This window comes from Melanerpes formicivorus, unplaced genomic scaffold (genome assembly GCF_026170545.1).
Source record: "Melanerpes formicivorus ecotype bairdi unplaced genomic scaffold, bMelFor1.0.p_v2 SCAF_56, whole genome shotgun sequence".
Taxonomy (NCBI): domain Eukaryota; kingdom Metazoa; phylum Chordata; class Aves; order Piciformes; family Picidae; genus Melanerpes; species Melanerpes formicivorus.
The window spans coordinates 1,439,669-1,464,280 of record NW_027142408.1 but is presented as its reverse complement, the minus strand read 5'-3'; the positions used below and the strand labels follow the sequence as shown (position 1 = coordinate 1,464,280).

The following is a 24,612-nucleotide window of genomic DNA, read 5'->3' as shown; positions in this document are numbered from 1 at the left end:
CAAACAGGAATTTAACGAGGAGCTGCCTTTGTAGAGAGGAACAGCTTTGGAAACATTCAGAACATTCAGAAACCTTCAGGACAACTTCAGAAGCCTTCAGGAAAACAGTGACCTTGTGAGGCAGGGAGAAAGAAACCAGAGCAGTTCAAAGGCAGCTTCAGGTGATAGTTAAACACATGGCTAGACTTTTGAAAGTTCCAACCAGGATGGCAAATTATTCTTAGTTTCAGCTTGCAGGAGAGTTTTCACTGCCATTTGTACTTTCTACTGCTGCTCAGCCCTGGGACTTTTTAAGGCCAGGCTGGATGTGGCTGTGGGCAACCTGCTCTAGAGTGAGGAGTCCCTGCCCATGGCAGGGGGGTTGGAACTGGATGATCCTTGAGGTTTCCAGTACTGCTTTAGATTGGATTTCTGAATAAATTACTTCATTTGTATTTCTCTGCTGTATTATGACCAAATAGATTTTGATTAGAGCTCTCAGTGTGCACTTGCAGCCCACAAAGCCAATCAGATCCCAGGCTGCATCACGAGAAGTGTGGCCAGCAGGTCATCCTCCCCCTCTACTCAGCCCTGGTGAGACCCCACCTGGAGTACTGCCTCCAGTTCTGGAGCCCCTATTACAAGAGGGATCTGGAGGTGCTGGAAGGTGTCCAGAGCAGGGCCAGGAGGATGATCAGAGGGCTGGAGCACCTCTCCTATGAGGACAGGCTGAAGGAGTTGGGGCTGTTCAGTCTGGAGATGAGAAGGCTCCCAGGTGACCTCATTGTGGCCTTCCAGTATCTGAAAGGGGCCTACAGGAAGGCTGGGGAGGGACTGCTCAGGATCTCAGGTAGTGATAGGACTAGGGGGAATGGAATGAAGCTGGAGGTGGGGAGATTCAGGCTGGAGGTGAGGAGGAAGTTCTTCCCCATGAGAGTGGTGAAGCCCTGGAATGGGTTGTCCAGGGAGGTGGTCGAGGCCCTGTCCCTGGAGGTGTTTAAGCCCAGGCTGGCTGAGGCTCTGGCCAGGCTGATCTAGTGTGGGGTGTCCCTGCCCATGGCAGGGGGGTTGGAACTAGATGATCCTTGTGGTCCCTTCCAACTCTGACTGATACTATGATAAGAGCTACCAACCTACCTGCCCTGCCCATCTACAACACACTGCTGAGCTGATAACTTACTGAAGGCATTAAAGACATTGAGAAAGATGGGTTGAACCATGCTAAAAGATGGGTTGAACCATGCTAAAAACCAAACCCTGAGCTGCAGATCCAGAAGCTGCCCAGCAGCTTTCTTTCAGTGATGGCACTCACTGCACCAGACCATGTCCAGGCATGAAATCCTTGCTGTATTGTGGTGGCTACCCATGACAAAGCACACTACCAAGATGAGTGAAAACAGAAGCCCCTGAAGATACAAAGATATGGTACATGAAAAGGTTGCTAGGAGGTGCACTCTTGCCATGGACTATGTGTGAGCCACTGCAGAGCAGCCCAAGTGCAGTCACTTGTTCTACCCCCCAGCCTACCTTGGACTGTCTTATCCAACCAGTTGTTTTATGACCTTGGGGAAACAAATCACTTCACACCTCCATGACTCTTCTCTCTCAGTTCTTCATTTTAGCCTGAGATCAGCTTAAGACCAGCACCTGTCTTGGGTCTGAAGGGTGCCTAGCAGAAGCCTGTCTAGATCAAGGTATCTAGACACCACTGCAGTACCAGAAGAGATCTTACTGACCTACAGACAAGCTAAACTGATCTGTGTCAGGCTGCAACAGCGCAACTCCCTATGCCAACAGCTTCAAGAGGAGCTAGGCTGAAGTCCTCTTTCTGCTCCTGTAAGATTGTATTCCTTGAAAGCTGGTGTACAGGAGGTAACCTCACTCAGCCTTTGAAAAGCAAGTCCTTAATGTTTATAGATACACTGGAAGGTGCAGCTGGCCCTTTCCATAAGGGAAAACACAGAGAACAAACTCCTTCAGTCATCCCTTTCTCATGTCCTTATTTCAAAGGGTAGCAGTCACTGCACAGTGAAGTCCTAGCAGTGCTTTGGATTTCTGTGGGTTTAGAAGTGTCACACACTGATTCAGAGCACACACAGAGAGGATTGTTCACACCTTTTCCATGCACAGTTCTGAAACTGCTCATGCATACAGCAAAGCATGGCAAAGTTCAGCAAAGCAGGAAAGGCTGCTTAAGGTTCCAGCTTGATTTTCTTGATGCAGTAACGATGCTGAACATCAACCAGGCAAATCTAGGGAAACTGCCCTAAAATCTCATGGACAGCAGCAGGGTGGCTGCCACTTCCCAGGGAGGGAGCCTCCCCCCTCCTGAAATGCACAGTAACAACACACACCAAACTCAGTCAGTACAATGGGGTAGCAACGCTACCACTGCACCCATGTAATAACAAACCAACAGACATTTACCACAGATCTTTATTTGTGCCATTCACCCAGGCTGAGAACACAATTACATGTTCTGCAGGCAATACAGACTCAACAGCAACAGGAGTATTAACTGAGATGTGCTTCTGTAGAGGATTAAATGGCATGTTAGATATGCTGTGAGTTGGTACCCCTCTGTTTACCACCAGGTGTAGAATGAAATATTCAAGTGTATGCTCTGGGGTTGGTTTGGTGTGCTCTTCATAAGAGGCTTTCCTTCCTGTGGCATTGTGGCTCCTAGAGAAGTAGCAGGTCATTAAAGTAGCAGTTCATTAAACTCTGTCTCAAGAAGCAAGCTCAAGAATTATCCTGATGAGAAGTTGAGAAGGAGGCCCAGCCCAGTCAAGCCCCTGTCACACACCAAGGACAAGAACCCTCCTCACTCAGACCCACAGAGAGGACAGAAAGACATGTGGTATCAGACCAGAGATGGGGCTTACTTCTATCACTATTTATTGCAACTTTTAACTTCATAAATGTTTGATTGCTATTCAGCAATAATTTAGGAGTGGCTAAGATAAAGATTCATTAGGTTTGCAGAATTCCTCTTTTCTGGGATTTTCAAGGCAATGGGAACAAAGGGAGTCAGATGTCAAATCAGCATGGGAGAGGATGATCTGCTTGCTTCAAAGCCCTCCAACTTACTACATGCAGTACCCTTCTGGTCTTCAAAAGAGTTCTAACCCTAGATGATTTACAAAAGATTTCACAGCTAAGTACAGACCAGGCCAGGACAGAATTTCACACAATGTTCCCAAATAGTAACATCTGAAACACTTTTATTCTGCATACTCAGAAAACAGTTCCCGAGCCTGTGCTGCTATCAGCAAACAACTGACATGCAAAGCAGTCCTAGAGAGGAATTCTGTTCAGCCCAGTCCTCCCCACAAACAGGAGGGCAACACAATTATCTGTTTCAGTCAGGTCCTGGGGGGAGGAAGAAAAAGTGATCCTTCATTACATGTTTCACAAAGACAATGGCCTCACAGTGTTATTGAATACAGAGCAGAACACCTAAAGCACTTCTTAACCACCCCAACAAAGAAAGGTTTTCTTCGTAACAATTCACCAAAAACGCAGCATCTCAGCCCAAGGCTGAAGCAACCTTACTGCCAAAGCACAACAGCCGGCTTTGTCCCACAAGATGTACTCAGGCAGCTATTAACAGCACAGAATCCAGCCGAGGAAGAACCAGCACAGCACATTAACCTAACAAAGGAGTCATCTATACAGTATAGACACAGCAAAACTTCAGCTAGCTCTCGTTCTTTTTATCAGCTAGCAGACAGGAAATTAGGGGGAGGCATTAAAGGAGCTAGGAAGTTTAGAATGAGCTCTGGGATTATCCAGGTTTTTCGAGGAACACTTTTATTTCTTTCAAGTGAAACACACACACAAAAGAAGCCAATAACAGATGCACCTCTTTCCACAGGCAAAATAAATCAAATTTGCTTCTCTACTAGGATGTTTCCTTCGTGCCCAGGAATTGAATATTCATTATGAAAGGGCCTTTCCTAATCATAAAACAGTTTATCATCAGAGAGGATTACCTCCCCATCTTGCTTGCAAATCAAGGTGAAGTCAGAGGTAGCTTAGGAATGTTTTAGAATGTAGTGTTTTACTTGAAATTAATGAATGCCTCTTTCAAAAGGGTAGGAAAGGCAATCAGCAGACACAGCTGCCACTGCCTGCACCCAGAGAAGAATTCCAAGGAGCTGGGAGTAGGATCGGGGGAAGCACAGAGCACTTCTCTGCGTTGGCTTCAGTGCACCAGCTCAGGCTGGTTTTCTACAAAAGGAAGCACCCCACTAACATAGTAGGCGATCCCAAGGGAGAGCAGAGCAATGACAATGATGAGCAGCAGCACCCTCCAGAAGCCCAGGTCTTCCACAAACTCTTGCCATGTCGTGCGGAAGCTGGAGAGAACTCCCTCACCTTGCTGCAGGTTTGGATTAAGGAGGGAATGGCTTTCCATGGCACTACAAAGGATTAAAGTTAAAAATACATCAGAGAGGACCTTTAAGAATGACAGCAATCCTGCTAAGAACAACCCAAACACTCCGCATTAAAAACTAACCCCACCTGCAGGCTGAGAGCAGCGCCTCTGCTAAGCCAAAGCAAAGCAGAGCCAGGAAGGGCTCCTAACTCCAAACTGAAGTCAGCTGCAATGATGTGCTATCAACTCGTGTGCAGGGACTGCTTGTGGCTGTGCATCTGCCCTGACTTTGCAGCCTTGCCACCCAGGAGCCTTCACGAGTCAGTGCCTGTAATTCCTGCTAAATATGGCTCAGGACAGTTTACTGAAGCATAGCTCAGTAAGGGAGGCTGTAGACAGGCAGAGGTTGGTCTCTTCTCCCAGGCAACCAGCACCAGAACAAGAGGACACAGTCTCAAGCTGTGCCAGGGGAGGTTTAGACTGGAGGTTAGGAATAAGTTCTACACAGAGAGAGTGATTGGCCATTGGAATGGGCTGGCTGAGGAGGTGGTGGAGTCACCATCACTGGAGGTGTTCAGGAGGAGACTTGATGGGGTGCTTGGTGCCATGGGTTAGTTGATTAGGTGGTGTTGGATGATAGGTTGGACTTGGTGATCTTGAAGGTCTCTTCCAACCTGGCCTATCCTATCCTATCCTATCCTATCCTATCCTATCCTATCCTCAAACCTCGAGGGGCACCAGCTCCTCTTCATACAACAACAAATCATGACTTAAAAAGAAACTGATAAATAAAAAGGAAACTTTGGAAACCAACAGAATTGAGGTTCTGAACCCTGCAGTGACCTTTCCTTCCCTCCTGCACGTCTTTGTTACAGATGCCTCTTCCGTAGCATAAAAATATCACAGAAGGCAATAAATTTGGGCAACAAGAAGGTTAGAAGCTTTCAGATCTTCAGGACATGTTGGCACTGCTGTGCTTTCTGCCATATGGTGTTCAGCAGCTGCTTTGATGTTCTAACATTCCACTACCAAGCCATCAGGCCCCCTCTGAATGGCCACACTGTAAATTAGGGAGTGGAACTCTCCCTTTTAAAGGAGATAGGAAAATGAAATTAGAATGGTGCAGACATCCTGACAGGGAATTGCCTAGGGGAGAAACAAATAAAGAAAAATCACAGTTGGTTCAAAGGCTGCATGGATGCTTGTAGCACCCTCCCAGCTCTGCTGGCTTCACACTTGGCTTGCAAGAGGAAACTTTCTTCACTGCTGTATGAGAAAGTCCATGAAGGACAAGAAAAAATTCAGTTCTGTGAAATGCTCTCTGCCTGTACAGTCCTACTTCTGCTCACTCCAGGGAGCTTGCATGCAGAGTTGCTTACAGCATCAGGCTCTGACAAGCACAGAGTGGAAGAGGTGAAACCAACTCCATACACAATCGTAGCAACAGCAGAAGGGAAGCAAACTCCCTCCCTCCCCTTTTCCCCCTATTGCAATTGCTTGCAGTCCCCATGTTCCTAGAGCTCTCTTACAGCAATAATAAACCAAAACATGTCAGGGAAAAGTAGTTTCCCAGTCCAGACTAACTGCAGAAATGCTATTGTACTTTGGGATGATAATAAACTGACAAATGGCTGTCAAGAGGGAAAGGTCTCATCTAGGAATCTCTCTTATAAGACTGCACCACGGAGAAGCTTCACACTGCTCACAGGGTGTTTGTTCTTAGGAGCTGCAGCCACTGAAGAACCATTAGCCAAACCTCCCAGAGCCTGCTGAAGTGCTGCAGCATCACCTTGCCTCTTCCACAGCTCCTCTTTTTTTGCTTTTTAAATATTTAACTTGCTGTGAAGCTATTTTTACTTGCCCATAGCTGCAGGAATTAGTCATCCTCTTGGCTTGTTGTGATTTCTCAGGCAAAACAAAGAGTTTAATACCAAACAGCCACTGGTGTAGAATAGAGCTACTCACTCATTAAGTACTAACTAGTTAATACACAACCACAGCAAGGTTAAATAAAGGTACAGTGTAATTTAATAGGCCAACACATGCCCGCCCATCAGACAGGCAAGGGTACACAGGAAACACTTCTGCTATCCCCTGTCACAACCCAATCAAATCCATGCTGTTCAAGGCAGTCTTTCTCCTCATGAGCCACAGCAATGGTGAGGCAGCAATGTGTGCTACAGAAGGGTTTGTGCCACACAGCCCACACAGGCTGCTCCTCTGCCCAGCAAGCTGTGGAAGTCCACATGCAATTGTGGGTGCAGATGGACAGATGAAAGATGGTCAGAGCCAGCTCTGCCTCCTGACAGTACCCTGCCACTCCTCACAAAGAGAATCATAGAACCACAGAATTGTTGGGGTTGGAAGGGACCTCAAGGATCATCTAGTTCCAACCCCCCTGCCATGGGCAGGGACACCCCACACTACAGCAGGTTGCTCACAGCCACATCCAGCCTGGCCTTAGAAACCTCCAGGGATGAGGCTTCCACCACCTCCCTGGGCAACCTGTGCCAGTCTCCCACCACCCTCCTGGGGAACAACTTCTTCCTAACATCCAATCTGACTCTACCCATTTCTATTTTTTTCCCATCCCCCCAGCCCTATCACTCCCTGACACCCTCAAAAGTCCCTCCCCAGCTTTCCTGTAGGCCCATGTCAGATACTGGAAGGCTACAATTAGGTCTCCTCAGAGCCTTCTCTTCTCCAGACTGAACAGCCCCAACTCCCTCAGTCTGTCCTCATAGCAGAGCAGCTCCAACCCTCTGCTCATCCTTATGGCCCTTCTCTGGACACCTTCCAGCGCCTCCAGATCCTTCCTGTAACAGGGGCTCCAGAGATGGACACAGAGCTTCAGGTGGGGTCTTACCAGAGCAGAGTAGAGGGGGAGAATCACCTCCTTTGCCCTGCTGGCTCTGCTTCTCTTGCTGCAGCCCAGGCTGAGGTTGGCTTTCTGGGCTGCAAATGCTCACTGCTGGCTCCTGTTGAGCTTCTCAACCACCAGCACCCCCAGGTCCTTCTCTTCAGGGCTGCTCTCAAGCCAGTGCCTGCTCAGCCTATATTGGTGCTTGGGATTGCCCTGACCCAGCTGCAGGACCTTGCCCTTGGTCTTGCTGACCCTCATGAGGTTGTCTCAGGAGCACAGCTTTGGCCTCTGCTTCTAGAGCAGCAGCAACTGAACACAACAGGGAGCAGGAAAGGTAACTCAGAGACTGCTTTCAGAAAGAGCAACCATTATTGCTCCATAGGCTCATGCATAATGTAAGAGAGCTGGGGAGTGGAGAGGACAGGAGACATTCATCTAAGTGTCTCTAAAATGTGAAAATAATACTAAGAGGGAGGACTGAAGTGGGGAGGTCTGAAAAGCCAGCTGTTCCAAAGCCATTATTTATTTAGCAAGCAAAGAGCACACCAGCTCACTTGCTTTTGCTGCTGCAGGCATCTGTTGGCTGTTGTTTTAAAATCATGTATTTCAGACATTTTAAACACTTCAGAAACAAGCTGGGTACTGCTCTGTTTGGGTCTCTGTGCCTCCCTCCAAGGAGAGCTGCTGACTTCCTTGCCAAAGCAAACAATATAACATTTCTGAAGGTCAAAAACCAGCAAGGAAGAGATGTCCATTAAAGGGACACCAGCAAATCCAGAATGGGAGCTGCAGTGGGGCTGAGCTGCTGCTCCAGATGTTTAAACAAAGCAGCACAAACGCAGTTCTGGCTGACAAGCAGCTTCCATTGAGCTCTAGTCAAGTCAGAAAGGTGACACACACAAATTCCTGCCATTTGTCCCCACAGAATTCAGAGAACAGCAGAGTTTTTTATTTCACAGCTTAGAGCAGTCTCTGATGACTATCTGGCATCATTTCTGTAATCCTGTTGGTTTCACCTTCTCTGCTAGCTCCACTTAGCTAACACCTACATTTGCACAGAATCACCAAGGCTGGAACAGACCTTTAAGATCACACAAAGTCCAACCAAAGCCCAACTGCCATGACCACTAAACCATCTCCTGAAGCACCACATCTATGGCTTCTTGCACATCTGCAGGGGTGGTGACTCCACTACCTCCCTGGGCAGCCTGATCCAGCCCCTCACCACTCTGTCAGTAATGAAGTTTTTCCTCATGTCCAGCCTAAGCCTCCCTCAGGCACAACTCAAACCCACTGCCTCTTGTCCTGTCGCTGTTTGACACCAATCAAACAACAATCCCTTGACAAAAGTCCCTGCCTCTGGTGACACAATGTTCCAGCAGTCACAGCTGAGGATCAGCAGCAGGTCAAATACAAATTTACAGATTTGAATACATTCGGTGTAAAAGCAAGGACTGTAAACAAAGCTGATACTCTGCTCTCAGTGTAAACTAAAGAACTAAAGCCAAACAACAAAGCAGTACTGGACAGATCTCCTGCAGCACTAACCCCAGCCCCACACCAGCTCTCAAGAGAATTGGGCTTGCTTTGAAACTTTCAAGGCTTCTTGTCTCATCTAAATCCTCCTCCAAGAGGAAGCTCATGATAAAAATCCACTCCCAGTTCTCAGCCACAGAGAGTATGTTTTGTATCTGTATCCTTTGGCCCTTGTGCTATGGTCATCTTCAGCCTTCAGCAGCTACTTTGTGTTGCTCAGCAGTATTTCTTGTCAGCAGCCACACCTCTCAGCCTTCACTCTGTCAAGCTAACCCAAGCCATAGCTGCCTCCTTTCACAAGATCCTAGGATAGCTCAGGTTGGAAGGGACCTCAGAGATCATCTCCTTCAACTTCTCCACCATGGGCAGGGACAGCTCTCAACTAAACCTGGCTGCTTTAAGGCCTCATCCAACCTGGCCTTCAACACCCCCTGGGAGTAGGCAGCCCCAGCCTCCCTGGGCAGCCTGTTCCAGAGTCTCAGCACCCTCGGACTGAAGTACTTCTGCCTAAGCTCCAGCATAACCCTGCTCTCCCTCAGCTTCATTCCCCTTCTAGACACCCTTATGAGAAGTTCCTCTGCAGCCTTCCTGTAGGATCCCTTCAGGTCCTGAGCACTGAAGCCTTGCTTCTCCACACTTGGAGGAGAAACAAAACTGCTTTGAATGGGGCTAGCAGCATTATAGAGTCCTGCCCAGCACAAGGTACCACTGCTTTTTACTACAGCACTGACAGCTTTCTTTATGTTGTGGGAACAGCTCACTTTGTGTGCTGCAGCACTTCACTGCCTTTTCCAGGGTAGCATGAACTCCTGGAACTAACACCCCAAGCCTTTTCTACTACACCTTGGTTTTCATTAGGAAATGAGATTACATTTTGTGCTGCTGAATCACAATTCCTTGGTATGAATTCCCTCCCCTTGTCACCCCAGGCTTTGCACACACCACCCCAGTTATCCCCTGGGCTGCCTGCACCTCACCCCTTAGTATCATTAGCATGCTGCTACCTTCTATGGCAGCTGCAGTGATCAAAGTTCTAAGCAAGCACAACCTGAGAACCAGGCCTTCCAGAATTCATTAGGAGCTTCCTTCTAACCAAATACTTCCCCTGAAATTGTCAGCAGGTCTCCTGAACTCCTCAGCTGTCCTTGAACCCTCTCAGTTGAACCCTTTTCAGTTTAGTCTCCATCTGGTTTAGGACCAGAACCAACAGGGAATTTCCTATCTGGCATTCTATGAAGCCCTTTATGCAGGTTCAGATAGCTGCAAAGCCTGCTAGCCCTTCTGTGCACTGACAGTCCATCTCCCCACATGGATGTGAGGCTAGCCTGGGGTGCTGGCAGCCTGCACCTCACTTTGCCCTTGGCTTTGTGACAAGTAGTAGAATTCTGGGCAGTCTGCTTAGGCAAAAAACAAAGTACCTATTTTTTAACATTTCTACCATCAAATGAAAATCTCAACAGAAAAAAACAATTTATTTTCCTACATTTGATCTGCTTAAAGAGATTGCTTTGCATAAGGTAGCATTTTGGTTTGGCCTGATGACACCAGGCCAGAGCTGCTGTGGTGTGTTCTGAGGAACAACCAACTAAGCCGATCACAAAACTCCAGAAATCATCAACATTATCTCTGCTAGTAATGATTTTTGGCTGTTAAGTACCTTTCACTTTCAGCAGTCTGCATGGTTTCCAGCTTGGAGTGAGCTCCTCTGTTAAATCCTTTCACCTCTTGCTCCTCTAAAGACTCCAGCAGTCTAATCACATCTTTGTTCACGCCCCTGCGCTTGGCCAGAACCAGCGGCGTTGCACCTTGGTGGTTGCTAAAATAACCCCACAGCAGGGCAGGGGAAGAAAAGAAACTGTTAACAGAGGCATTTTGGAACAGCTCAGCACAACACATGACAGTTTTGTAAAGTCCTCAGAACTACTTCCTGTCATATCAGACAGTAAGAAGTTCCTGCCTACACAAATAAGAGCCTAGCTGGCTACTGAAGAAAATCAGTACAGTTAGCTTTGTAGTATCATAGCATCAGTCAGGGTTGGAAGGGACCACAAGGATCAGCTAGTTCCAACCCCCCTGCCATGGGCAGGGACACCCCACACTACATCAGCCTGGCCAGAGCCTCAGCCAGCCTGGCCTTAAACACCTCCAGGGACAGGGCCCCAACCACCTCCCTGGTCAACCCATTCCAGGGCTTCACCACTCTCATGGGGAAGAACTTCCTCCTCACCTCCAGCCTCAATCTCCCCACCTCCAGCTTCATTCCATTCCCCCTAGTCCTATCACTACCTGAGATCCTGAGCAGTCCCTCCCCAGCCTTCTTGTAGGCCCCCTTCAGATACTGGGAGGCCACAATGAGGTCACCTGGGAGCCTTCTCTTCTCCAGACTGAACAGCCCCAACTCCTTCAGTCTGAGGACCAATATGCCTCAGTATTTTCTCATGCACAGCTCTGATTCCACTGAATGAACCAAACCAAACCCAAACCTCCTTCTACTCTAATGCAACTGGAATCTCTGGGTGTTACAGCAAAAAACAAACTGTGCATTTATGACAAAGCTCAAGATTAAGTTTAATTTGGAGAGAGTTGTGTGATCTGGTTCCTGATAGTTTCTTTTCCATGTTGGTATTAGGACACTGGGCAAAAAACGAAATGAAATACAGATGGTCCCCCTCTGCTATTAATACTGAAGGGGACCAGAGCTGCCTTCAGACTGGTGGTTTTCAGAGTTGCTTGAAAAAGAGGAAAAATGCACAACCCATAGAGAATCCAGGCTGCCAATAACCAGTTTTGCTGGGTTCAAAACATCAGATGAGAGATGGGTGAAAGAGGCAGAGATCAAACCCCACAAAGGTTTTCAAGTTACTACTGGTTCCCTGTGTGATGGGAACATGCAGAAAGTTCCACAAACAAAGTAATTCAGCTCCTGCAGGGAAGCAGCCAGTTATTTTGTAGCTTGAGAGCTCACAGCTGAACACTGGCACCAGACAGCTGCTGGAAGGCAGAAAGAAAGAATATCCAATATTTTAAAGAAGGGCTGAGTCACAGACTTTGAGGGAGCAGGAAGCCACTGAAAGCAAGCATTGTTACCAAAGGAGTATGGGAATGAACTGACACACACAACTGTATTTTCTTCTCTCATACAGTACAACAATTCAAAGCCTAGAACTGTGCTGGAGAGAACTCTTTGAAAGTAATCAATGTGATTTTTTTTCCCTTTGGTGCCAGCCACCCACACCTGCCTGTCTGGCCAGCTCAGGATAGCAGTGTCATCAGTGAGGCAGAATTAGCCACAGCAGCCCACACCAGCAGCTGCTATTTTTATTTGCTGTCCTTGTCACACAGACCTAGCAGAAGTGGCCTCTCACTTCTCTCCTGCCCTCTTATTTTGTGGGGTTTTATTAAGTGATCTCTTCAAAAGCTGAACTGCACCAAACACAGCATTTCAGCAACAGCAGAGTCATAGGTATGGCTGTGGCACCAGAAGACTAAAACATAGTAACATGTATGCTTGTTAAAATAGAAATCAAAGTGACTTACCAGATATCAATTTTAAGTCCATTAGACACGAGGAACTGGATGGTGTCCACATGGCCACACAGGTGAAGGGCTGTGTTACCTTGGTAGTCGGTGGCTAGGAGGTCAGCACCGAATTTATGCAGGAGCTGACAGATGTCCACGTTGCCCCTGGCTGCAGCCAGGTGGAGGCCGGTGCGGCCCCGGCTGTCTCGGATGTTGGGGTCAAAGCCGCTCTCCAGCAGCCGTTTGGAATAGTTGAAGTCTCCATCGATGCAAGCCTGCAGCAGCGGCACGTTGGTCTGCGAGGAGTCGTTGACAAACACGTAGGACATTGTCTCGACTCTCTCTCTGGAGTAGGTGACAAACCTGCAAGTGGCAGCGGGAGGTAACGATGGTGAAACCGGCAAACAAACACAATGCCAACGCTCGGCAGGCTGCTCAGCTGCTGCGACAGGAATGCAAAGCAGCTCACAAAGCAGCTCTGGGATCTTCCTAGGGGGCACGTTAACTCGGGGTGCTGCTAAACTCCTGCTACCAGGGGTAGCTCTTACACCTCTGGCCACAGCAGCAAAGCTTTCTTACTGCAGAAAACTGCTAAGATCAGGGCCACAAATGCAAGGCAGGTGATCAGCTTTCACCTAACATGAGATCATGGCATAGAATAGAATAGAATAGAACAGAACAGACCAGGTTGGAAGAGACCTTCAAGATCATCGCATCCAACCTATCATCCAACACCACCTAATCAACTAAACCATTCAACCAAGCACCCTGTCAAGTCTCCTCCTGAACTCCTCCAGCGATGGCAACTCCACCACCTCCCCGGGCAGCCCGTTCTAGGGCAAACCACTGCAGATCAGAACTGAAAGGGAGTACAAGCATCATAAACCATCACAGTGATGTTAGCTGCAACTCTTGATGGATGCAAGGAAAGCTAAACTTGAACTTCGGCATACAAAGTGCAGTTAGCTGCTGCAAATACTTGGTTATTGTAAAGACTAATTCCTTCTTCTGCAAGAAACCTTTCCCAATACACCTTGCAGAACATTACTTTTGTAGTGCCACAGATAAACTACTGATCAAACCAGAAGAGGAAACTGAGTGCATTAGGTGAACCTGCCCCACTGGACCTGAAAACTGGAAGTCAGTGCAAGGACTATGGCCAAATCAGGTGTGGAGCTACTGTGGGAGTGGCAGTTTTAGGCTATGCCTTTACAATTTAGCTGGAATAGTTGGAACCCCAATATAGAGAAGCACAAAGGTAGTTTCTCTGGTTTCATAAAGGATGAAGTTTTTTTTCTGTGTTAGGACCTAAAAGAAAGAGATAAATGTGTCACTCTGGATTTCTTGCTATAGAATATTCCATGAGCTATGGTAAGTGCTGCAGAGGAGCATTTTAAGGATGAGCCTAATAACGAGGATATGATGATGCTGGGTGTTTACAGGACACAGAAAAGATGGCTTGAAAACAATGAGGAGGAAAGAGAATGACTGTGCAAGAGCAGGGTACAATGTGTGTGAGGAGATGGCATGAAGACATCTAGGAGACTGGACAGCAAAGCTCTGCACTGCCTCACAGACGAGGCAAAAAAGGGGGGGCTGTGTGGAAATCACATAAAGCAGTAAAAATGCTTAGAAGAAACATCCATACAGGTACAACACAGCTCAAGAGACAAGAAAGAAAAGTGATTTTACTAGCTAGGCTTTGAATGGGAACTGAAATGCACTTGAACCAGTGTATTTCACTTGCCCAGGGTCTGTACTTTGGGCTCATGCTACAGCAGTGTTCTGACCGACTGTATGAAGCTCCTCCTACGACAGCCACACGTGGATATGCATTTTCTCGTCTATATAAGGTATCCCTTCCACACCAGCGTGCTCATTCAGCTGGGAGAATGGAAACATGGCCAGCAGCCAAAGAACTCGATTTCAAACCTCTCCTTTTCCTGAGAGTTTATAATGCCTGTATTTTACAGCTCCTCCCCCATTTTTAGATCAAATTCAAGATCAAAGTACCTACAGAAGGAATTTCAAAATGTTTACACACTGATGTGAAAAGCAGCCACAGCATTTGGGGCTGATGGAGTTCAACACATTTAAAGTTCACTAGGTTGAATGTTCTGTCTGGCCAAATTCTGCTACATGTATGAACACTGTCCAGTCTCTCAGGGCTGGAATGCACAACTTGGACACAGAACAGACAGAGATAGGGATAGCTATCTGTATAAAGAATGATTTTAAGCAGAGCTACATGCCTCTAGGCTGCAAGTGTGCTTGTAAACATGTGCTGGTAATATCACTGGCTCAACAATCATGTCCAACAGCAAAAGGCCAGTTCACTGCTGTGCTGCACAGCTTTCAATGCAAGGCTGGCATCACTTCGGGCACCAACTGCTTGCTGATAAGCCTACACAAGAAGGCAGGACAATGCACCTGCTCCTATTTATTTCTAATGAACATGTTACAACCCCCCTGGATGCTGCACAGTCAGGATTCCCAGCCTACAGCAAGTTCAGTTTTCTTGCCCATTTCCCACCCAAATCATGAATGGTTGAGCATTCTTCTTCAGCTCTGCCCAGCCAATTTTCACCAAGAGAAACGCCGTGCCTGCTTTCTGTACAACGTGATTGCAGCCCTTCTGTTCCACACTAAATCTTCCCTAAAGCAAGACCATAAATCATTTACAAACCTCCACTTATCAGCCATAGTAACAGCACACTGACAGCACAAACCCCTACTTGTACTTAATAGAAAGATGATGATTGGCCTGTAAAGTAGATTGCAGTGTTTAAGCCTGTTTAATCAAACCAGGCCTAACAGAAATCCACAAGGGGTGATCACAGAGGTGCAAGCTATCTGAGAAACACTATGGCATGCCCTGGTAAATGCAAGCCAGTGTTTCTGTTTCAGACTGGAAGCTAAAGTCTTACAGAACTCCCCACCACCTCACACAGCTCTGCTGAAACATCACCAGGGAAAAAATAACCAACGAGAAAAAGCTCTCTATCGTCTCAGGAAAGGAAGCAATAGCTTAGCAGCTGTCAGAAAGCCTGAACTGGAAGCAATTCTGATTCAGAAGGTATCATCACTGGTATCTTTTAGAACTGATTGCTGAAGTGTAAAAGACTAAAGTGAAACCTTAGCATTTCACAGTAAAGAAGAAAAAAAAACCAAACCAACAAATCCTTCTTCTCAAGGCTTGAAGTTGTGGACTAGGCAAATGCATCCACACTTGCACACAAGAAATGTAAACCATCTGGTTTGATTTATCTTTGTGATGAAAAAGACTTTCTACAAAGACAATTCCATTTCACATATGGTTGCCCAGGCAGCTCATGCCTGACTTGGGCCAGGTATGAGCTGCATGCAAAGCTGAACTATGCCCCAGCTCTGAAGTGCCAGTCCCCAAATGGTATGTTCTTGCCTCAAACTTAACCCAATTTTCCTAGCAAAACTCACCAAAACAATGCCAGTAGCCTACTCAATCAGATCTTTTTGAATGCACAAACTGTGGTTATGTTTCTGAGCATGGGATGGATCAAAATGCTGATTGCTGTGATGAGTTTCTGGGGAGATTTAGAAACAAAACTCCACAGTATTACCCCATTCTCTTTGAATTGCTTCTGAAAGGTGACTCAGGGAACTCTGACCCTGCCTCGAAGCTGGCACAGCTACCATTCAGCAGCAATGTCAGAGGCACCCATCAGGACAAAGGGACTTGCATTAGTAAGGAGATACAGAAGTGCTGCAAAACGAGCACTCTGAACATCCCACTAAATTACTGCTGCTGGAGTTAAATCTAATTTAGTTCAGTAAGTGACTGCTCCTAGAAATGTATCACTAGCTACTGAAAATGTGTCTTTTAAATGACACTTTTGTTTAAAACAAAAACTTGAAAAAGCAAGCTTTTTCTGCTGTTAATAACTTGGTACTTTGATAGGAAATTAGTTGGGGGTTGTAGGGGGGAGAAAGTAAATTCAAAGCTGTCCTTCCCATTAGAAAGGCATTCTGTAAGAACAGCTTTCCCCTACCTTTATACATGGGAGATACAGCCTGAGCACAGGGTGATTTTATTAAGAACTTTAGAAATTGTGCTGCAAGCCCCTTCTTCAGTGACAGGTGAAGCAAAGGGTAAGAAAATCTAACTGAGCTGTTCTGCTTCCAAAAGGAGTGTTCATACAAAGCAATCCTGTGTGAATCATCTATCTGTTTATTAGAAGTCAGTTGTTGCTCTGCCCTGTGCACAATGGTAACTCAGTGTCACACACTGATCTGCTGCATGGCGTGTTCACACCTGCAGAAGCCAGGAGGGATCTTGAATACTTCAAACCACGTAGCTCAATGCAAGTTCTATTGCTTTTTAAACCAGCCCTAACCTGGCACTAACTGGACAGTTTGATTTTACAGTAAGCATGTTGTTGTCTCAGTTAGTTCAACTGCTACCAAACAGCTGCAGAGAAGAACACCACCTAGACTGTGAGGCAGAATCACTAATGGGACCAGTCTCTCCACTGCAAAAATATTACTGAACCTGACAAGTTGCAATTTACCATCCAGGCTACAGCAGTTCTGCACAACTACAGCACTTCCAAGAACAGTCAGGAAACCTGAGTTGTCCCTGTTTCAAAGAACAGCATCAGGACAGCATCAGATTGGTCAGTAATTGACATTTCTCAGTATCAGGACAGACTGACACATGGAACCTAAGCAGCAGCACGACTGCCACTGGAGAGACTGCCACTGCCCAGCAATGAGGACTACAACCAAAACAAGACCAAATAACAGCCACCACTCTGTGCAGGCAGAACCTATAGTGGCCAACTCCCTTGTGCAAACAGCTTCCTCTTTCAGTAACATGCTTTGAGAGCAGCAGTGGCATTCAGAGCTCTTCCTCTTCAGTCTCCAAATGAATGAAAAACATTCCAGTGGTTTGCTTATACCACAGGTCCCCATCTCTGAAGGCAGCTTCCTGATCAGAAGGGATTGCTCCCTCAAAACCACCCTGTGAACATAAGCTTTCTTTGGATATGCAAGATAAAAATGTTTTAAGGTGTAATTTAATGATTAAAACCAACCCACATTGCCTTGCTTGTCTAGCCTCTGAACACTGAGCAGTTCTGGAGCAGTATTAATTCCTTTTCTAAGCAATTGGAGGGACAAATCCCTGGTTAAGTTGTCACACGTGCTTGCATTGAGGTGTAAGTTACTAGGGAGTCATTTAACTCAATAAATGCTACATTTAGTTCAAAAGTCACATGACCAACAGCCATTTCTGTTAGGGCAAAGAACCCCACCACCTACACCAAGTTCCATGAGAGCTCTGCATCTTCTATTAAAAACCTTTACCTGTTCAGCCCAACTGGCTCTGCTGCTGGCTTTGCTGCTAAGAGCAGCATCTCAGATTCAGCACAGCGTGATGCCTGGTTCATACAGCATCTCCCCTTCCTAACTTCAGTCATCTTTTCAGCAGCTCCTGAATCCAAAGAACCACAGCATGTTTGCAAGACCTCTCTCTCATGTTTCTAGCCAGACACATGGCTCAGTGGCAAGACAAGATCATCATTTATGCCATTTGTTTTCTGCTATCCTCCTTCCCTTCTGCAGACATCACACAGGGACATTCTTTTGATTTTAGGACCATCCTGGAAGTAGAAATGTAAGTGTGCTATGCACAGCTTGTGCTTTGCACACATGGGATACTATGTGCTTCAGGAGAAAAAATAAATAAATCATTGCTGCTCTTTTAGGAAGCAGCAGACAAAGGCACTGAGAAAGAGTGAGCTTTGCTCACCACTGTGCAGTACGTCAACAGCACAAGGTACCAAAAACAACGAGACCTCTATGCCCATCCAAGGCTGCAGAACACTTCCCCAGATAAATACACACTGCATGTACTATATTATGTACACAAAACGAGGGAATGACAGGGAAGAGATCAATCTGTTAAAACACCTTTATTGACAAGCAGAGTCACAAACGTTTTATCCTTATCCCTCATACACTTAACTGGCAATTCAGTTGCATTCTGTGTTTCAGTGCACTTAACTTCCATCAAATATACAGCAAAGTATGTTTGAACCTTGCTCAGTTTCCATCTTCTGCAAAAGAACTCCTGGGGAAGAAAGGCATTTCACAGATTTCTTCAGGTCATCTGTAACTTCCCCACAACTGGCTCAGGGGAATCAGTAAATAAGTGCAGTAGCTCCCTGATCACTGTGGTCAGTTGGCATACATCTGCTTTCATAGGAACTTACTGAATCACTTACACTGGTCATAATTAGCAACCTCTTCACAAATCTGTGCTCAAATTCCTCCTCTGTTCCACATGGGAACACCCAGCACAGCTAACCCGCGCTGGGAAAGAAGCTATTCAGAGGTCATCAGCATACTCCTTGTTGGTGGTGTATTTGTTTGCTTAACAAACTAGAGAGAATTCGTTCCGATCCTAATGAAGTGTTTGTGTTTACATTTGCTGCAGACCTTGAAGCAGTCTCCTGGAAAAGAAGAGAACAGTAACCGAGCAACCAGGGCCGGCTGCGAGCCCGTGGGCGCCGAGCTGCCGGCGGCGCGGCCGCGGTGCCTGGCTGAGCACCGCCACCGCGTGGGCTGCCAGGTCCCTGCCCGGCTGAAGGGAAGGGTGAGGCAGCCCCGGCCTCCAATTGATCTCTGCTGCATTTCCCGGTATTTTCTGCTTTCCCGAGAAAGAAATCAACGCAAGGCACGCAAATATGATTGTATAAGACTCTGAAATCCAAAGCACTATTCCCGTGTGGGAGCAGCAGCCCTGTTTTAAGTTCTGAGCCTCTATCAGGGAAAGGAGGACTCCAGCTCTGAAGATAAAGGTGTTTCCTTTAACAAAGTAGGCACTTAGGGCTGTTTGTTTAAAAGCCTCAAAAACGAAACTCAAAATACCACTGACACACAGAAAAGGCCCAATCCTTACCTAGGCAAAGAAGAAGTCTGAGATGGCAAGTTCACCAAAATAGAAAGGCTTTCAGCATCCAGCAGGAATCATCACAAGCCAGAGCTTAGCCAGCTTTATTCCAGCAACAAAACTAAGACTCAAGAACCTCTCACTGAGCTGCCTGTTATTATACAGCCCATATTTTCTTATTTGATTCCTTAGAATGCATGTAGCAACACAGCATTGGTGACAAGGCCTCAGTAAGATAGGCCACAGCACAGCCAGGTTCATGGCTACAAGCAGCAGGACACTTTTAAAACCATCTCCTACATGTGCTAAGCCATTGATATGTAACTGCAGCTTTGCCTTTACCTTTAAAATAAAACACTGCTCTGCTTGCTGACTAGCTTATTGTATCAACAAGTAACACCACTGGTAAGACAACTAACGCTGGCAGATACAAGGCTCTTGCCATGCCTGCTGGGTACAGGCATTTTATAGAACCATAGAATTGTTAGGGTTGGAAGGGACCTCAAGGATTGTCCAGTTCCAACCCCCCTGCCACGGCAGGGACCCCACACACTAGATCAGGTTGCCCAGAGCCACATCCAGCCTAGCCTTCAAAACCTCCAGGGATGAGGCTTCCACCACCTCCCTGGGCAACCTGTGCCAGTGTCTCACCACCCTCATGGGGAAGAATTTCTTCCTAACATCCAATCTGAATCTACTCACTTCCAGTTTTGCTCCATTCCCCCATTCTGCTCAGTATTCTCCTATTTCAGATATTCCAAATGTCTACTGACACAGCATGACTTTAAATACTCAGATGGATCATGTTGTAGGCCATGGTAAGGTGAGATGTTAAAACTGTTATGGCTTTATTTCTCATTAACACATACAACTACGGCTGCTTTTCACCAACAAATCTTTTATGCTATAAGGTTGTTTTGTGGGGCTTTTTGTAATGCTTCCTGAAAATCCAAGTAGAGTGTACAAGTCACAACATCTGCAACTGCAATCCCACTTGGTGAACTCCAGTAAAAGCTGACAAGCCTTAGATGTAGCAGTCTTCCAGGAATACATCCATTAACATTAGAAGATGTATTCCTGTAAGTTTAGGTCACACAATTCAGCTGATGTAGCTGCATTACTTATTGTGTCCAGTTCTGGGACCCTCTGTCCAGGAAGGATCTCAGGGAACTGCCTGAAAGGGTCCAGTGCAGAGCCACAAAAATGATTAGGGGAGTGGAATATCTCCCTTGTGAGGAGAGACAGGGAGCTGGGGCTCCTCAGCTTGGGGGAGCTGGGACTCCTCAGCTTGGGGGAGACTAAGGGATGACTTCACTGTTTATAAATATGTAAAGGGTGAGTCCCAAGAAGATGGAGTCAGGCTCTGCTTGGTGATGCCCAAGGACAAGAAAAGGGGCAATGGGTGGAAGCTGAGGCATAAGAAGTTCCATGGAAACATGAGGGGAAATGTTTTTCACTGTGAGGGTGACAGAACACTGGAACAGGTTGTCCAGGGGGGTTGTGGAGTCTCCCTCTCTGGAGATATTCAAAACCCACCTGGATGTGTTCCTGTGTGAGCTAGCATAGGTGATCCTGCTCTGGCAGGGGTGCTGGACTAGATGATCTTTTGAGGTGCCTTCCAACCTCTAACATTCTGTGATTCAAAGACAGAAATGCTACCAGCAAGAGTGATGCTGACACACAAACTGAAGCCAACACTCTGAGTTCCACAAACATGGATAGCACTTCAGTGAGGTACCGCATGAGATCAAACTTTTCTCTACCTATTTAGGAGGTATAATCTTTACATAGCAAGGCAAACCACATCAGCATTTGTGCTCTTCATCTAGGTGGCAGCAGAATCTCAGTAACACCGACAACTGCACTGTGGTGGAGCAGGCCATGCGCTCAGCCAGGCCTACCAGCCCATTACCTGCACCAACAGCACGCCACGAATGGTCTCCACAGAAAGCTGAGAGCATTTCACACAACAGGTACAAACCAAGGCCCTCTGAAACACTTTGTGTGCTTATTAAGTGACCCACGTGAAGTGGAGCACTCATAATGGAGAGCATGTTGGAGGCAAACAACTGACAGACAGCTCTCAAAATTCCAGCATACCCAAATCCCTAGAGGAGCTACCACTAGTTAAGTCCTTGAATGACCAGGCCCTAGGCTGCAGATGAGGACTTCAAGGCCACATGTATTCAGATATAAACTGCGTAAGAATAGGAGCTGGGATGACACAGTCAGCTTAAGGCACCATTTTGAATCCCTTGCTCTTGCTGATAAGGGGTATGAAAACCTACCCCTGAGGGCAGATCAGCACTGATTTGTATAGCCCCTTCCTGCCAAGGCAATCAACATTGCTCTGGAAAGATGACAGCAGATGCACAAACTGCACTTCAGCCTTTGACTCATCTCACCTTGTTCTCCAGCATCGACTCATCTCACCTTATTCTCCAGCATCTTCTCTTCCACCCAGAAAGAGAGCAATTAGCCAGTGTCATTTTGTGGCTGTCACCAATCCCACTATTCAGACTGCAAGCATGCCTATAAAGAGTTTTCTTCTAAAACACACATTTACCAAGTTCTTGTTACAAATCTATTTTACAAACAAACAAGAAACAGATTAAAAGTCTCCAGGTAGCACTGAGCTTTATTCCCCTGCAGGAAAAACCCAAGAGCACTACTTTCACAAACCAGTCACATGCCACCTGTTGGGCTTTGGCTCCTTGGCCCTTTGGAAGGCTGCTCCTCAACATCAGTGCTCTCTGATGGTAAGACATTTTCATACATTATTAACCTTTTAATCTATGTTAAATTATTCATGCATCAGCATCATTCTTTAGCTCAATGTGTTCCCTTCCCTTGGTGGTTCAATAGAAAGTGAAAAAGGCCTTGATTCTGCAAGATTTAAAACAGCCAAATGCTTCTTTTAACAGACCTTTAATTTCCCTGCCTGTCCTGGGCACATCTCCCTACATCTTATCTACTTTAGGTTTTCAATTGAGAGTGATTAATGCTACAGAAAGTTCTGCTGGTGGATAACAGTAACTCCCACTTCTGGAGCATCAGAGGTCAGCATTCACTGACCTCTGTATTTGGGGCTTGCATTCCTTTCAACTAGTTAGAATTTGTTGAGTAAATTGTGTGCTGACAAGTTTGCAATTGTTATTGCATTTCTTTCCCACTGAAGTTCTCAGGGTCACCCAATTCTTTCTGCATACTACTGCACCCTCTTCTATACTGCCAACACCTATTACAAGAGGGATATGGAGGTGCTGGAAGGTGTCCAGAGAAGGGCCACGAGGATGAACAGAGGGCTGGAGCAACTCTCCTATGAGGACAGACTGAAGGAGTTGGGGCTGTTCAGTCTGGAGAAGAGAAGGCTCCGAGGTGACCTAATTGTGGCCTTCCAGTATCTGAAGGGGGCCTACAGGAAGGCTGGGGAAGGACTTCTCAGGATCTCAGGTAGTGATAGGACTAGGGGGAATGGAATGAAGCTGGAGATGGGGAGATTCAGGCTGGAGGGGAGGAGGAAGTTCTTCCCCATGAGAGTGGTGAAGCCCTGGAATGGGTTGTCCAGGGAGGTGGTTGGGGCCCTGTCCCTGGAGGTGTTTAAGGCCAGGCTGGATGAGGCTCTGGCCAGGCTGATCTAGTGTGGGGTGTCCCTGCCCATGGCAGGGGGGTTGGAACTAGCTGATCCTTGTGGTCCCTTCCAACCCTGACTGATCCTACGATACCTCCCAGCTCTCCATCAGCCCCAAATTACAACAGTAAAGTTTTAACAGCAACATCGAGATATTTATTAAGCATTTAGTAAGATTGGCCTCAAGATGGCTCTTCAAAGACATAATTTTACAACCTTTTACACCCAGATTTGATGGATTTTCTTTTTATTATTACTTCCCATAGTTTGTCCCTAGTTCCTCCTCCATTCACTTCACAACTTGGGCATCATCCCTATGACTTTTCAACACAATAAGCAATTTCCCTGGCAGCCCCTGATCAAAAACTCTGTTCTTGTCTAGAATAAAAAGAGAACTACTCCACTTCCTTCAAAAACCACCAACTACTGCAGAATTTTGAAAACAAGGTAAAAAAGGACTCTCTTCTGACAAAAATACGTATGACCTTTTGGTTTCACCGATCTTCATTGTTTTCTCCCAAAAAGCACCTTGTGATGCAGCCCGGCACCGGGGCTGCACACCTGGCCAGGGCAGCCGCCATCCCCTCTGCGGTGCCCTCCCTCCCCGTGTTACAGGCAGGCAGCGCACCCGCTGTGCTCCCAGCACACCAGCACGGACCGCCCTGCCCCGCTTCGGCTGCCGGGCCAAGCACCGCGCAGGCCCCGGGCCGGTCTCGTCGCCGCTTGCGGCGCCTGTCCCCGCCTGGCCTCCGCCCTCGCGCCGCCCTGACACCGGTTCCCTGCCGCGGCGCCCTCCGGCCCTGCCCACGGCCTTGCCCCGGCCGTTCCCTCCTCGCCGCCGCTCCTGCGACTGTGTCACGGCCTCAGGGCAGGCTCGGCCGGTGCCGCTGCCTCCCTCGACGCTGCCCCTCATCCCCTGCGCCGTGCGTATGGCTCGGCAGAGCCCGGGCCCGCCACGCACACCGGCGGGCTCCCCTCACAGACAGGCCGACCGACCGACAAGGCCCCTCCCGGCACGAACAGAAGGTCCCCGCACCCCTTCACCCGGCGGCCGGACCGGCGGCCAGACACCGCCCCCCTCCCCGCGCTACCTGCACTCGGCGGCGGCTCGGCACGCAGGGGCCGCCGGCTCGGGCCACACAACCGGGAAACGGAGGCGGCGGGGAGGCCGTGCGCGCCCCCTGCCGGGCGGAGGCCGCCCTAGATGCGCGCCTGCCGCCGAAGGCGGCCGTGCCGCGCTCCCCGCAAGCGCCGGCTCGGGCCGGGGGCGGAGGTACGACACTGCCCGCCCCGCGCTGGCCGCGAGGCAGCTGCCGTGGGCCGCACACCGGTCACGGCCGGGGGAGGAGGCCGGCAGCGGTGGCACTGCCGCCTCCGCAGGGCCGAGCTGGGCGAGGCGCGGCCTCCTCCGGCTCCTGAAACGAAGCTGTGTACAGCCCTGGTTTTGTGCCCCGAAACATTGCCCCAGGTGGCGCGGAGAGGGCCCCAGCAGCACGGGGGAAATAAACTGCAACTACGGTCTGTAACGGGACCTTCCGCCTGTCCCCTCGCACCTGCACAGCCTGGCCCGAGTCGGGACTGCACAGCGAGGGGCAGGCACAGCGAGGAGACAAGACAGGGGTGAGATGATGGCCGTCGAGAGGTGGGAAACAGCTAGGGATGGGGCAAGCAGCGTTACTGAAAAGAAGCAGGTTTCTAACAGCTGGCTCTTCTTACTAAATAAAAGTTGTCAAAGCTCTGCCTCTCAAGGGTGCTTTTTTCCTGCACTTGCA

At 47.8% G+C, this 24,612-nt stretch overlaps 1 protein-coding gene across 1 annotated transcript; it reads right to left on the bottom strand.

The window, feature by feature from the left end:
* Window positions 1-2,397: 2,397 nt before the first annotated feature.
* ANKRD46 (ankyrin repeat domain 46) lies at window positions 2,398-24,004 on the bottom strand. Its single transcript, XM_068161145.1, has 4 exons — window positions 23,932-24,004; window positions 12,297-12,641; window positions 10,417-10,575; window positions 2,398-4,403 (listed from the first exon to the last, which is right to left on the bottom strand). The coding sequence occupies exons 2-4, from the start codon at window positions 12,605-12,607 to the stop codon at window positions 4,187-4,189; spliced, it is 687 nt and encodes a 228-aa protein (XP_068017246.1). The 5' UTR covers window positions 12,608-12,641; window positions 23,932-24,004; the 3' UTR covers window positions 2,398-4,186.
* Between the last annotated feature and the right edge of the window lie 608 nt (window positions 24,005-24,612).

Excerpts from the sequence above, each read along its gene's own strand:
- ANKRD46 (XM_068161145.1), bottom strand. The coding sequence starts at position 12,607 with ATGTCCTACGTGTTTGTCAACGACTCCTCGCAGACCAACGTGCCGCTG. Across the intron at positions 10,576-12,296 it reads GGACTTAAAATTGATATCTG|CAACCACCAAGGTGCAACGC; the intron begins GTAAGTCACTTT and ends GGGTTATTTTAG. Across the intron at positions 4,404-10,416 it reads CAGACTGCTGAAAGTGAAAG|TGCCATGGAAAGCCATTCCC; the intron begins GTACTTAACAGC and ends AATCCTTTGTAG.